General features: G+C 41.6%; 1 protein-coding gene across 3 annotated transcripts; it reads right to left on the bottom strand.

The window, feature by feature from the left end:
- Nucleotides 1-565: 565 nt before the first annotated feature.
- Nucleotides 566-15,615, bottom strand: cep170ab (centrosomal protein 170Ab). Of its 3 annotated transcripts, none has more exons than XM_010794553.1 (19): nt 15,527-15,615; nt 13,855-13,997; nt 13,673-13,762; nt 12,829-12,907; nt 12,572-12,630; nt 12,036-12,201; nt 11,342-11,479; nt 10,746-11,192; nt 9,776-10,140; nt 9,128-9,253; nt 8,893-9,025; nt 6,460-7,932; nt 5,769-6,012; nt 5,229-5,337; nt 4,983-5,144; nt 4,359-4,447; nt 3,431-3,524; nt 1,710-1,761; nt 566-1,304 (listed from the first exon to the last, which is right to left on the bottom strand). In XM_010794553.1, the coding sequence occupies exons 2-19, from the start codon at nt 13,957-13,959 to the stop codon at nt 1,111-1,113; spliced, it is 4,125 nt and encodes a 1,374-aa protein (XP_010792855.1). In that variant the 5' UTR covers nt 13,960-13,997; nt 15,527-15,615; the 3' UTR covers nt 566-1,110. The 3 variants fall into 3 exon arrangements, with proteins under 3 accessions (XP_010792855.1, XP_010792847.1, XP_010792862.1); XM_010794545.1 differs by having other exon boundaries at nt 13,855-14,000; nt 15,527-15,610; XM_010794560.1 differs by having other exon boundaries at nt 9,797-10,140; nt 13,855-14,000; nt 15,527-15,610.

Here is a 15,615-nt window from a genome sequence, read left to right as displayed (position 1 = left end):
TACGTCATCACAACAACACGTTAGGTTACCAAACTTATTGGTGCATTTGTTGTTGTTGAAGGCCTGGCTGTTACAGTCTTTATTAGGGATGCACCGAATATTCGGCCACCGAAAATTATTGGCCGAAAATGGTTAAAAAGGCCCTTTCGGCTTTCGGCTTTATTTACACTATTTTGTTGTAGGCCTACTGGCCTAGATGTTTAGGCAGTTTTAAAGCACCTTGGCTTTGTTCTGAATGCACTTTGTTGTAGTTATCCTACAGAGAAAAGAAAATGCACTTGACTTGGAATTAATGTACTGTATGCATTCAAAAGTGCTGAATAAATGTTTTATGGACCCATAATAGTGAAGTTAAGTTAAATTAAGTTAAGTTNAACATAAAACCCTGTCTTCATTTACATGTATCCTTTTTTCAAATATTTAAAAGAATATGTACGGAAGCCCAAAGATGCAAATGAGAAAAAAAGTATTTTTTCTTTCCTGTATTAAAAAAATCTAGGATAATGTTTCCTAGGTTAAAAATGTTTTGAAAATGTTTCTTGACAAAATAAATTAAATTCACCTGGCAAAACTTTTCACAGAAAATAGTAAACAACAACAAAGAAAAAATATCCTACTGATAAATGTTATTCCCTACCTGTTTTACAGATAGAGAAAGATACTTTTTTATGAATTTAGAAAGGTTATCACGGCAAAACATTTGTTTTCCCTTTTTGTTTCTCAGGGCTTCCGTAGATAATGGATTGTAAGAATGAAAAGCAACACAGATCCCAGATGGGTCACTGTATGTTACATCTTCTTCATTAGCCCAACAAATAGTACTGTTGTGTTTCATACTGTATATCTCACATAGCTTTTTTGTAAAAGTTCAATCACAAGTCACTTTGATTGACAGACAGGGCAGTGTGGCTCTCCCACAGAATAGGCATCTTTCTCCTTCTCTTTCCTCCTTTGTCTCAAACGATACACTTGTTACAATAATTCTAACCCCACACTTTCAGGATATGTCGAACATAAAGGATGCATTCTTATATATATCCTTGTTGTATCAGTGTAGGATCTAGGGCTCTGACGGAGCCCTTGTTCTCGCTCTGCCACCTCTCCGTGGTGTTAAGGTTCGCAGGATTCAGTGGTCCGTCCCTCTGGCCTGGAGAGTGTGCTGGAGGGAGCTCCAACTTCAGGGTGCAACACGGCCGCCCCCTGCTGAGCCCCCGGGCTCGCCTTCTGGTCAGCCAAAGGACTGGTCACGCCCATATTGGACAGGGCATCCAGGGTGCCATCAGGGTCCACCATCATGTCAATTACTGTCCAAAAAGAAACGTTTGAAATATAATCAATAATATGCTTACTTTTAAAAGAATGATTCAACAAAAAAAGGATGGTTTTGTATATAAATAACTGGCCTTCTGTTACAAAAACTGACCAGTAATATACCAACTTCTTCCCAACAAATATATTTTCACTAAACCTTACTTTTAAAACATATCAATTTTGCTGTTGTCTAATCCCAGTCTAACTAAATTCATCAAACTCACTTTTTAGATTCTTCGTTCTCTATGGGGGCATGCAATCATTTCTTTTCTCTTGGAAACACAGTAACTGTATCTTGTAATTTTGTTGGCATAGTATTCCTTTAACACAGTACAAAATACACTTGTAATTTGACGTGGCAGTGTAATAAATACTACAGGAAAGCATCACATCCATACCGAGCATTTGTCTTTCCACTCTCCTCAGGTCTTGAATGATGGTTGAAAGCTCCTGTTAAGTGGAAATAAAGAAAAGCTTTTAATTGGTTGATGTGATTTAATAAGTGAAAGTTCATACACAAAGTAAATCAACTCCATTCATCTGCTCGACACTGCAGGAATAGGTTTGGAGCCGTGCCGTGTATTCGCTCAGTAATGCTTTATGAGCAATGTGACTGTTAGGTGGATAGACATATCTCTTCAGGGGTTCACATGAGGACAGGCTTGTATGATTTATGACCCTGCCCTCGAGAGAGGTGTGAGATTTGTAGACTCTAACTTTTTGCTACTGCTACAGCCTGTAATTATTTTTTCTGTATCAAAATAAACAACCATATTTTGTGTGCTACAAAAAAAGTTTTGCATGATTATCTAAATGGCATGTGTGTGTCTGTCTTTGATTTGATCCTCCAGAAAAGCTGTTATACTGTCACTGTGACTGCTTCAGTAAGTAATCAGATATTGTACTGTGTATGACTGCAAAGGAAACAGAAAGAGTGGAGTTAAACTGTTTAGCAATAATATCACCATTTCAAAAGCTAATGGATAACAAAAAAACATAAGCAATATCCATAGCAAAGTTATTCATTAGAGTAGCTTTTTCAAATTACATTTCACTCTCTTCTTGTAATAATTTATGCTCAACTAGTGCCAAAAAGAAAACACTCTGCTGATTACACTCCCCTGAAATGTGTCTGTCTGATGAATGTATCATAATGCCTCACAGTCAAACCACAAATTGCACTTCTTCCCACTTGCAGACATTTTGGATGTGCAGATATTTTTCGTATAAAGTTACCTGTGTTAACTGTTACTTGTGCCACTTTTTTGTGTTCTTCACCAAAAATATGTATCACACGCTATCTAATGTGTATCCATGCAGAAACATAATTACACTTTTTCTGTGACCCTTTTCTAAAGAGCTATTGCCAGCCAGTTAATATAAAATTATGGCAACCTTTAATATGTGCAGTAGTTTCTCTGTTTAATGTTATATCATAAATACATAGTTATACATAGCATACATTCAGATTTGAGTTATGATTTCAATCTATGGAAGCCCTTAGAGGTGAGTCAGCACAAAATGTTATGCAAGGATAATCCATCTTGAATATTTTTTGAGAAAAAAAATCTGTTTTGACAAACACACAGTAAAACATTCACCCATTTTGATATTTCATAAATGATAAAAAGTGTATAAAATACATTTTAGGGGAAGCATTTTGGTATGCTAACGTTAGCATGCTGACATGGTTACAAAAAATATGTAAACTTCCTGATTTAGTAGGTACATTTTTTCTAGCATGTTCACCATTTTGGTTTTGTGGTAGCATGCAAACTTTTTTTTATTAGCAATGTATCCCAAGTACAGCTGAGGCTGATAGAAATGTCATGACTTTTGTAGAAACCAATATAAAACGACAAAATGAAATGTTGTCCTGCTGATGCTAGAGGAAAGGTTGAAGGATCACTGTTGTGATTAAAATTCAACCTGAGGGAAGCATTAACGTCTGAACCTAATTTTATGGCCATCCAATAGAGGTATTTCAGTCTGGTAAAAGTTGGACTGAAAGGTATTGCCATCTCTAAAGGCAAACTGCTACGTGCCTAGAAGTATTACTGTCCTGCATAGTTCCCCAGCCTTCAGCAAATAAAACAGACATTGTTTGAGGGAACATCACCTTGTTGGAGCTCTTGAGTAGTAAGGAGTCGCGCTCTTCCTGCAGTTTGTTCTCAATCTCTTCCCATTTTCTTTCTTTATCCTTGAAGAGGATCCTGGAGGCCAAGTTGGTATGGAAATAGATGAAAGTAAAATACATGAATATGTTAAATGTACTTCTTTATATAAGTATGAGTTGACTGTTTCAATCATTGTCTGTGTATTGTAGGAATGAAAGAAGGCCTTTGAGTTGTCTCCCTTTGAGTTGTTATAATGAGACATGTAGCCGGTTGTCAGAGTAAACCTTTGTGATGTGCCACTCAAACAGATTGCTTGGCCTAGTTCCAACATCAAACACAGACAAGATCTTAACACCTGATTTAAAGGGTTTCTATTTTAACAATCCTTTTCTGCACGTGTGAATTTGTAAGAACAATTTTATCATTAAAACCAGATTTAAATTCACAACTTCAACTCTAATTCAGTAGTTCATCAACATGAAAAATACATTTAATAATAAAGAATGCATTTTCATGCAAATATTGCAAGAAATGTAAGTGTTAAACCACTTTAATGTAGTTTTCTCCTCTGTCCTTGTATGGCATATTCAATTGAATGTCTTTATGCCTTGGACTGACAAAACAAGACATTTGAGGACAGCACCTTGGATTTTGAGAAACTAAGAAACTTTTCATATGTTTCATTATCTTGCCTTGATTTTATAGACCAAATGATAATTAAATTATCTATAAAATAGTCATCAAATTAAACCATGATAAAAACAATTGTTAGTCGCAGACCCTATACACAAAAACAGATTTTAAGCGACAATCTTGATTTCCAATTAATCCAGCATTTGACCGTTGTAATCCCAAATGTAGAAACCATTAAACCGTAACAAAAATTTTCTTTTTTCTTTTCACAAATGTCTGTATATTTATTTAATGTACCTTATTTTGTAGGCTGTTTTATCAACAGACTGACGTATTCTCGCTGAAAGCTGAGAGACCGATGTTAGTAGTAAACTGTCCAGCACCGACTGAAACATGATGAAAAAAAACAATACATTTTTAACAAAGGCAAACGATCAAAGCAGATAAAGCAAGAAATATAAAGCAGTCTTTTAAATGATTTTGCTAAATTGAACCTAATTTTATTTATTACTTATCATGCGTTCTGCAAAGTATTCTTTCTCATTGGCTAAACTAGTAGCTTTTGGTCCAGTTTTAAGCAGATATTTGTTCAAGGGTATCTGCTGTTGGAGATATGGAGCTCCCTCTAGTGGCATGCTGTGGTACAGAGTGACTTTATTGTTCTGCAACACAATTCTGTACCAACCATAAAGTATGCTCGAAAAGTAAATAGGCGTTGAGGTGGAAATATAGTTAATGTTTACATTTTCCGACAGCCGATTTCACAGTAACACATTTTGTACATTAAATTCCAATGTTTCTCCATACTTGAAATACAGATTTGAATGAGAAAATCTGTGATAATTCAAACTCTTCGATATCCCTATGTCATGCAGATTGCCTCACAGCAGAATTTTGTTTTATATCAAAAGAGCGACTCACGTCATCTCTATTCCATGTCTGTCTGCGGATGGAGCGTGAGCTCTGTCCACCAGAGCCTCGGGGTCGAAGCTCCACAGAGCGCCCGTTGGTTCCCACAATGCCGCTGTGCTCTGCAGAAGCACCACTCTGATCCAAGCTGTCATCAAACACACGCTCCTCCATCTGTGCAGCAGAAATGTAATACAAATCTTGATATTTTTGTAGTTATATAATCAGATAGAAATAATTGCATACAGTTTTGACTACCATAGCTCCAGGGTCGGTGGCTGCAGGGCTGACTGAGTCGATCTCTCCGGCCACATCATGAATTTCTCTGGCAAGCATGGCGAGGTCTTTGGCTAGGTCCTGGCTGATCCTGATGAATAATCACAAACTTGAAATCCCCATTGTTCAAATTGTTCAATTTCAGTGTTCAAAGTTTTTATTGTCATATGCACATAGCAACAGTGTAGACATGGCATTACATTCTTCTGACCTGAGCTCCTCCAACAACACAACATATATAATAAAATACAAAATAAAAAAGAGTGCAAAAAGTCTATATACATGTAAATAGAATATGATATGTGCAAGAACAAAATACAAAATTAATAAATTAAAAGTGATACCTTTTTATATCAGATCGCACGGAAATTAATTATTTTCAATATCGACAAAATCAAATCAAATAACAACAAGTAATAACAGGAATAACTTGGAGCAGAAGAATCATGTTTTAAAAATGTTATCATGACTCATCACTGTTCCCTTACTACTCTGGAGTACTTCTCACTCCCACCCACGTACCTGGCTATTTCCTCGCTGTGTGCTGTCCAGTCTCTCATATACTCGTCCTGCTCCTTGGACTGCTGCCTCAGAGCAGACAGACCTGTAGGACTAGGAGTGGCGGGGGCGGAGCCTCCTAGCTGGGCTACCCGAGTGGAAGGGAATGGCCGTGTTTGGCTCTGCTTGGAAAGGTGCCGGTTGGAGCCATACTCGTCCTCTGAGGTGGAAGCATAATCCACAGGCACGCGGCGCCACCGAGTGCCAGCTAATGTTTGGATAGAGCGGAAGTTTAGTTTAGACGGGGCTTCAAATGTGCTGTAAATGCAACAGTCAGGTTTATAAGGCAAACATGTAAGCATACAGTCGCCTATCCACGCACTGAGCAACGTTAGCATTCATTAAGAGTTTCTGGCAAACTGACAAATCCGATATTCGCTCTTCTTTTTGCTCTGTTTTGATCTCCAACTCCTGAGAAAAAATATCTGGCCCTTTTAGATATACAATGTTTCCCAACTACTCAGCAGTGTACAGTGTTTTATTGAAAGATTTATACAAAAACTGTAAACTACTAAGATCAGACTTATATAAAATATTTTCTCATTTCCCTCTCAGGGCTTCGAGACAGATTATTAGATGTATTCGACGTCTTATTTAGACAGTAAAAGCATCAGATAAAACGATTTCATATGGAAATATTAACATTACTACTTACAAGCAGGTGGGATGTGTCCATAGGAAGCGGTCCCTCTATTCTTATCAGGTAGCTTGGAGGCGCTGTTAGCCCGAGCCCTGGGTCCAGACACTGAGCTCAAATTGGACCCTCTGAGTCCTTGTCTGATGGAGTAATCCCCTGCTACACTCCGGGATCCTAGACCTCTGCCCCTTGTCACTGTGGCCTCTGAGTCGCTCTGGGCTGACGGGGAGCCCACTCTCTGCCTCCTAGGCTGTGCCAGAGCCTCTATCCTGGACATTCCCCTTCTTGCCATCCCTGTCCTGGATGTGGAACTCGCTGTGGAGGCCTCAGAAGCTACCGACATCCGGTCGAAATCAGCAGGTTCGGTGTCTGAGGAATCCCCATGCCGGGATCGCCTCAGCAGGGACGCCCTGGTGGGCCTCGGCTTGGGACCACTGGTGTTTTTACTGGCTGCAGAAGAGGCTGGGGCCTGGCTGACCTTAGCCCGACTAGCCTTGGTGCTAGCCCCCACTGTTTTGCTCCCAGTCGGGGCTCTGGTAGTAGAGCTTTTAGATTCCTGTGTGTTGGGCAGGGAGTCGGAGAGGAGCGAGTTGGTATTGACATCATCGTCCGTGAGGTCCAGGGAGGCCCAGGGGCGACTAGCCTTCGGAGGTGCAGGTGCCCTGGCCTTGACCCTCCTGTCCTGGGTCTCTCGGCCCCCGACGGGGCCTTTGCCAGATGAGCACACCATTGTTCTCTCCCTCTGCTGTCCTGCTAAAATCCGCCGTTTCTGGATCACTTTTCTCGCTCCTTCGGCCTGGCTTACTGTGCTGGTCGTGTCAACGTCTGACTCTGGTGACAAGGAGCCTTCGATGGACTGACTTGGTGGATCACCTTGGTCTGACACAGTCGCCTCTAAAAAGGCGGCCACAGCTTCTGAGTCTTTCTGCAGCAATGTGTTCTCAAGGCCGACCTCCCTGATCTGAGTTCTGCTGCCTGTGAGTGCTTGGATACGAGGTCGGAGCTCAATGGAGGGGTTGGAACTCGGTTTATCCACAGTAAAACTCTCCTGCCTAAACAATGGTTTGCCACTACTTTCCCTGGCCTTTTCCTCTTCCTTTTTCCTCTTCCGTGCCTCCTCCATTCTCTTCTCCCCACCGGTTAATGGACGAGGGGGGAGCATTGCCAACACACCTGACTGGCCTGATCTCCCACCAGCGCTGTCCTGTGACTTGGCTGGAGAGGAGCGACTGGGGCTGCCACCGTGACTGCCCACTCCACCAGGGCGGTGACCTGGTCGATTCCTTCCCCGGGACATTTTCTCCTCATTGCTCTCCTTCTCCTGTAGCTCTGTGTCCTGTTTCTCCCCCATATCCGTACGAAGGCCCGCGCCAGGGGTCCTCCTTCCCAGCACCAGCTCCTCACCTGGCAGCTGGGGCAGGGTTCTCCTCTTACGCTCTGTGTAGCCAGACGAGGCAAAGGAGGCCGAGTGGCTGGACTCACTTATTTCAGCTGAGAGACAGAAAACACTTTTATTAGTAAAGAGGATTCTTGGAAAGATGGGAATTACATATCAATGGTGGGGGGTATGCTAGAAGAAAAGATGCATTGGCTCCAAGAGTTTGATTCAACTGTTGTTTTCTACCAAATTCAACAGAATCTTCATGTTCTTCATACTTTAAAGGGGACATATTATGAAAAACGAAAACAGTGATTATGCAAATATATTAATGGGATATGGAGTGCCCACTAACACACAATATGTGAAATAAAACCACCCAGTTGTGGGTTGTGGGTGGTGCCTTGATAACAAAAAAAGCTCTTTACATTATACCGCTCCTATCCTTATCAATTGCTAGAACTAACCTTTTTGCCACAAACCAATCAGAGCAGATTTTGCCTTTTTCCATTTTCCATTCAAGGCTTTATTGTCATTTGCACAGTAGCAACAATGTAGATATGGCAAAGAAAAACTTAAGTCAGGCTCCTCCAACAGTGCAACATGAATATATATTGGACATAAAACAAATAAAACAGATACAACAGTGCAAGAGGAGAGGAGCCAAAGACACGGCAGCCATCATCACCGGCGCCATCTTCATTTCTTTATCTTTTTTGTGAGGTTGGCTTACAGAGACAGGCGCTAAAACGGAGCGTTTCATACCACGGGTCAATTAATGTCAGATAGACAGTACAAGAAAAAAAAAAACGTGTTACTTTAACAGTAAGCATCATCTTCTAGTAAAACCCAAAATACAAGTATGAACGTGAAAATGAGCACTAGATGTATCCTTTAATGAATTGTCTGGAAATCTTTGATTTATAATGCTTAACAATGTATGTTTTTAAGTGTGTGTTTGATCCATTAGCGGTGGGTTAAAGACACACACACACACACACGTAACTTCAATTTAAAATAAGTTGACAAACTGAATTATTTCTGTCTTATCCATTTAGATTTTAGATAAGTACCTCTGTCCTCTGTGGCCATGATGTGACTCTCCCCTCCGGATCCCTCAGGGTCTGTCCTGATGTGACTGGCAGCCAGAGTAGCCCACTGCGAGACCCAGCGAGGACCGCCCACCATCAGTTCCTCAGACAGTACCTGTACAGCATGAAAGATACACGAGAATAATTATTATAATTCACTGTGTTTGGAGACATGACAACTTTTTCGGTTGAATTTGAAAGCTTTCAGTTGTTGCACCTCTGTCTCCATGCGTCCATGCTTCCCTCTGTCTCCACCAGACCTCTGGGAGGTGAGCCCCTCTCTTTGGTCAGCACCCCCCAGCCTGGACACACACACACCCTCCTGCTCATCCACACCAAACACCTGCAACATACACACATGAAAAGTTCAGAAAGTGTATGCCCAGTGTTATTGTATATTTGAATATGCAAATTCAGCGTTTCCTTAGGTGTTGTAAGGGTCAACATTTTTTCACAGAGCGTAATAAATCCAAAAATCTACAAATATTGTCAATAGCCCAAAACAAATTTCAATCTATTTTTGCAATGTTTTTTGGAGAATAATATTTTACAAAGTATTAGAAATGAAACGTATCATAAGAATATCGAGAATATATGTTGTAAAATGTATTTTGCAAGACACTTCAGATGTATTGGGTAAAGAAAATACCTTGTTGATATTAAAATTCCCCAGCTGATTTCTCACATTAACACGTTAATCATTTGTATTACAAGTGTTCTGAAAATGTATGTTTATTTAATTTAATTAATGTTAGCAAATATCATCTAACGCTAATTTTGGTTAATTTAGGATAAATCTAAAGACACAAATAAGATAGTCATTAAAATAAAAACCTAAACCAGTATCCTGACCCTTTCTTTTCACCTTGTCTATCATTTTCCTTGCCTCTTCCTCTTCCTGATCTCCATTCTCCAGCTCAATGGTATAGGTCCCCCTGTCACTGTAGTCATCTCCATGGTGATAGCCCTCATCGCGTCCGCCCTGCTGATGTGTTGCCTCTACGCGTCGCCTCTCTACGAATCCACACGCCGCTTTAGAAATTGAAGACTTGCGACGGCGAGCCGGACTGTCCTCCTCTGCGAAGAGCCCCTCCGGTACGTTAGCTCGACCTTCTCTGATCTTCATCCCGCCCCAAAGCCCCCACGAGCGCTCCTCCATTGTTGTGGCCCTGCCTTTGCCTCCTAGTGCGTTCTCTGAGTCACTCTGTGTACCGTCCTCATGTTTACTGCCTGGCATGGGAGGGGTAAAGAAGGTTATGGGACGAAATGTAAAGGAGGGTAAAAAAGAGGCTTAGGCTGAATTATTATATTGTAGACACATGGCAAATGGCAGAGATGGCAAAAGTACACACATCCTTTACTCAAATAGAAGTACAGATACTCATGTTTAAAAATACTCTGGTAAAAGTAGAAGTACTGACTAAACTTCTTTACTCAAGTAAAAGTAAGTAACTACTATCTGTTTTTTTAGAGTAACTGGCCTCCCTTTATATTAATAGAACAATAATGTTATTGTTAGCAAATGAATGTTTCGATGCTGAACAACGTTTTTATTTTTTCATTGGTTGCTCTTGTTTAGAGAAGACCAGGAAATGATGGATACACGGATCGTGTTAAAATACACATGCACGCAATGACTAATATATAAATAATAATGATCATGCCACCAAACACAAATTAAAACTAAAGTAATGAACCTGTTATGCAAATGTAAGAAGTAAAAGTAAAAAGTCGTGGAGTAAATGACTGATACCAGAAAAATTTACTTAAGTACAGTAACAAAGTATTTGTACTCCACTACTTCCCACCTCGGCCAAATGGCTGCCCATACCCACCTTTGAGGCTCTTCAGTTGCACAGGCACATCACTCTTCACACTTTCCCCATCCTCCTCTGCAACCGTTTCTTTAAGAGCCAATGGCAGCTCGTTTTGGGCCAGCCAGTCAGCGACCTTGACCTCTGCAGCCACCATGGCGGTCTGAAGTGGACTCAGCTCCTCCCCGACATCCCTTTTGGGTCGGGGCCTGGTCTCCGGTCCTACCTTCGCAACCCGATCTTTGGTGCTCATTTTACCTGCTGCCATGGGGTCAAAGTCAATGGTGAAGGAGGCGTGGCCATGGCCTGGATCTGCGGCAGAAGAAGCATCTTGATCTCGTGAGGGGGCTTCACCACTCACTTTACCTGCCGAGGCAGTGTCCTTGGTTGGGATCTCAAAGTAGCTGGGCTCCTGATTAGAAACTGCTTGTGGGGCCGATTTTGGGGCCTCTGCACTCTTCTTGGTGTCTGACCGAAATAAAGAGGATATATAAGGGATGTTTAGCACTGCTAAGGGAATAAACTAAAGATTCATCCATTAAAGGAAGACTTAAAGGAGCGTAAAATAGAGATATTTCAACACATTTTATCGTTTGGTTTTAGAGTTATTTAAACACCTGTTTCAGCTTTCTCTCGCTTCCGATCTGAGGTCTTCTCCTCTGGCCTGCCTGGTTGCCGGTTCTTAGCTTCTTCATCTCCCCACCAGGCAGGCTGGCCATAGAGAGGCGTGATTTTGTGTAACACTGAGACGTCCCCTGGCAAAAGAAACACATCAGTTGAATGATGGAATGAGATGGCTACATTTTACACAACTAAAACATTTAATACAGATTTAAAGGGCTCCTATTATGCCCATCTTCACGTTTCCTATTTGTATTGTGTGCCTCTACTGGGACATGTTAACATGCTTTAAAGTTCAAAAAGGTCTTTATTTTCCTCATACTGCCTGTGCTGCAGCAACTCTTTTAACCCTTTGTCTGAAACCAGAGCCCAGTCTGCTCTGATTGGTTAACTGGCAGGTTCTGTTGTGATTGGTCAACCGCTTAGAAATGTCCTGCTCCCGCCCCTTAGCCTATCACGTACAATGTGTTGGAGCGCTAGCCAATTGAAGCACAATGGTAACATAGTGATGACATAATGTTATGGAAGTAAAAAAATAGTCATTGGACAAATAAATGACTCAATTGTACTTGTTAACATTGAAACCCTCTTGCCCACAGCGCCCATCGATATGATATCCTAAGTCTCCTGTACATTTGTGAAAGTGACTTCCGAACACTGAGATCTGTGTCATTGATTTGCTCTTCTCACCTGGCGTCTTGTCCTCCACCCTGCTGGCTTCAGAAGGCATGGCGGCGGCGGCGGCCCCCCCACCCTCTGCTGCTGCTGCCTTGGAGGGTTTGGCCTCAGATTTACACGCTTCCTTCTCCGGAGGTTTCCTCTGGTTGAGCTGCAGCTGGCTGCTGAACTTCTCATGCTGACGGATGTGATAAGCCAAATTTTGTTTTATTGGATATTTAAGAACACTTGCATGTTGCATATCATTGAGGATACGTCCGGAATATTACTGCATCTCTTCCTCATTAAGATGAAATCCTATTCCTTTTCAGCTACCTGGGCAGTTTGCTGTGATGATTCTGAAGCTGCAGATTCATCACTCTATTATTAAAATATTTTTGCCTGGTTCAGCACAACGTTTTGCTCTCTAACTAAAATCCACTTCTTTCAGGGTTTTTTTTACACAGTGACGTAAAAATGTAAGGGCTTTCTGGCTGCACTGTTTTGAGCAGGTCTTTCACGCTGTTACTGTACATTGACACATGAACATGCATGAGGTGCTGTCTAACCTTGAGGGCCTCCTCCGGAATATGCATCTGTCCTCGAAGCACGGTGAACAGGTTGGTATGTGAGGCAGGTTAAGGTGAAAGAACTCTTTGCAGGGGTGAGAACCATGCACGGATAGCTTTATCTATTATGCAGCAGGCAGATTGCAATGAGCATTCACAGCTATTCAAGAGCAGATAAAGTTACAGTGTCGTCCGGGTCCACTGACCTTGTCCTGTGTGTCACCGGGATGGACACATACAAAAGATTCAAAGGATATCGTATCCAAACCTCAACTTGTCATCAACTTTCAGAGTGACGTAGATCTGCTCCTGTATTCTGACGTCATTGACAAATGTCTGTAGACAAAAACAGAAAGGGGTTATGTTAAGGACTGGGTACTGAATCACAACCAAATGTAAAAGTTTGGATCTCCTGCTTGGTCAGAATTCTGTATATTTTGCAATATGTTTGAATCATTGTTTTTTTATACTGTAATTTGGCAAAAGCAATGCCTGTTTGTGTTATGAGAGCATAAAGCTTATCCGTCCTTTTTTGGCAAATCGGACACAAGTTTTGTACTTTACTACATTGAAGATATTTGTTATATTATCATTTATTGTTTCTTTTTTTATTGTTTTTTTTTCACATCATGCTCTCTTTAGAGTATGACCCCCTGATTTTTCGTCTTACTGATTGATTATAATTTTTTTCTTTCACATTTGGTTTTGTCTAATTATTATCGTTTTTCTTTGGTAATCTTTTGTCTAATTCTCCTTTTATTTTACCATTGTCATTGAGAAACCCTGTTAATTTGTAACAGTTTTTTTTTTTGGGAGTGCAATGGAGGCTTCTAGCTTCCACATCACACTTGTGTAAATCACACATTGAACCATGAATGAGTGAGATTTACAGTGAGTAACGGGAAAACTACACCATATTGTGGAAACAGCCTTCTAGTGTCAGTGTACTATATTGAGATAAATGACATACAGTATGTAGAGATTCATACAGATTCTGGTTAAACATAGTGTGCCTCTTACTATTTCAGAGATTGCTTCTCTTTTATGCAGTAGGTAGATGAAGCTGTAAAACACAGGATAGTAGAAACATAAAACACTCACCCCGTTTAAGCTGCCCAGGTCCTTCACTTTATGCTCGTCTGCGTTGGGCTCATAGTTGATGACAGCGTGCTGCTTGTCCACACTGCGAGACTAAATCACACAAAATCCAGTCAATCACTGTCCACGCTAATCTCAGTGCTTCAGATAATAATCCAGCCTGGATGGAGATATGACAGCCTCACCTGCAGCATGAGCTCACAGTCGTCCCTCCCCACGAAGATCATCTCCCGGGGCAGGCGATGGCGCGTGCCCCCGCCGCTCACCAGGAACCAGGAAGTCAGACTCATCTCTGCCTCGCTAGCTCACCTTTGACCCTTAATGCATCCTGCTGGAGACAGGAACAGTTAGACGGCAGTCATCCATTTGTGAATAATGCTTTGATCGATACAATTACAAGTTCTTACAGGCGTGAAGGAGGCACGCTGCTTTATATAATCAAAGTAAATAAACATACTGTGTGCATGTGTCATATCATGTACTGTAGCTATTTTGGGAACCACCTGAGGACACTGACACATCTCTGTGTGGAGAGCAGCAAACAACATGAAAGAACAACTTTAGGTGTATAAAAGCGAGACACTGTTTGAAGATTTTAGATATCCTAATACATTTCATACGGCTGCTCCTTCTTAGTAGATAAATCGACTAATTTGTCGGTTTGGCTTACACAGGGATTTTAGCCTTTGCAGACCATTTTCATGCACAAAAAAGGAGAGGGATAACCCCCAAAAGCATAATAGGGCCCCTTTAAAGCACAAGTTATTCTCTTTGTGGATGGACTCATTCTTACAGATCAATCAATAAAATCTTGTCAGTGTACGTCAAATAAAGATGCTGTATTAAAGTGGAGTGGGGTAAAGGTCAGAAAGGCATCCATGCAGATTGAATTTACGGCACATGTGCATTAGGACAGCTATTTTAATTGGATGCTGGAAGTCTGTATGAGCTCACAATGGCCAAAAGGAGACAGGAAGTGGGGGAGAAATAGACATTAAAGACAAAGACAGCAATACACATCTCTGCTTCCCATGATGCTCTCTCATATGATTGTCAGACAACAGCTCTTTTCTCTGAGGCAACAGCCGGTCCTCCCTCTGCAGGAGCACCATCAGGCCCTGCTGACTCACGCTCTGAATGGATAGGTGAGTATGTTATTGGGATGTAATTACGCACACGTTGTCATATCTGGGGCTCATTTTTGTGCATCAACTCGATCCCAATGGGACCTGACAGCCCCCCCACCCCCTTCTGGTCATGTTAACCCTTTCAGTGGCGTGGCTTCTAGTGGCCCATGTTTCCCTTTTAGACGCTTGACCACACACGAATATACAGCTATAAATCGGCAAATGACAACACGCCAAGCGTGCATGAATGGGTTACAGTCGGCCAATGACAAGCCTGCAAATTAGCCCAGTTAGGCCCAGCGCTTATCATGGAGCCGTATCATATCGAAACCGTCCCAGAAATACATAACGCCTTAGAATAATATTATACAAAGACACCGCACATAATGATATTCATAAATGTATATCGACACTTTGTCTGCCTTTAATTCTTATTACCGACTAAAGCCTATCGATCCTTGGCGTTCACTGTCATGTCCGTGTGCTCTTTAAGCCCAATAGAGGCTAATTTAGACAGATTCACGACAACACTTATCACGTGTTATTGTAAATCAGGTTATAGAGGCTGTTTGTGCAGCCGAGGCTCCCCGGTTATGGACGACGGATAGAGCCTAATAAGGCTTGTCGCACAAACACAGCGATGCTCTTTGTGAAGCGTCTCCATCCATCCTTAAACAGCTGAGTGCATCGCAGGAAAACAAACAAACGGAGGATTAGACATGTCACTCACCAGGTGCGGCTCCACGGACGATCAGCATCCGATGTGTGGAGGGTTATGGAGAGCTGCTGCTGATCCTCACCCCGCCGCCCAGCCCTGCT

The sequence above is a fragment of the Notothenia coriiceps genome, unplaced genomic scaffold, assembly GCF_000735185.1.
Source record: "Notothenia coriiceps isolate Sejong01 unplaced genomic scaffold, NC01 NC01_scaffold00002072, whole genome shotgun sequence".
NCBI classification, from domain to species: Eukaryota; Metazoa; Chordata; class Actinopteri; order Perciformes; family Nototheniidae; genus Notothenia; species Notothenia coriiceps.
The sequence above is the reverse complement of the archived record's forward strand: the minus strand, read 5'-3'. Positions and strand labels throughout refer to the sequence as shown.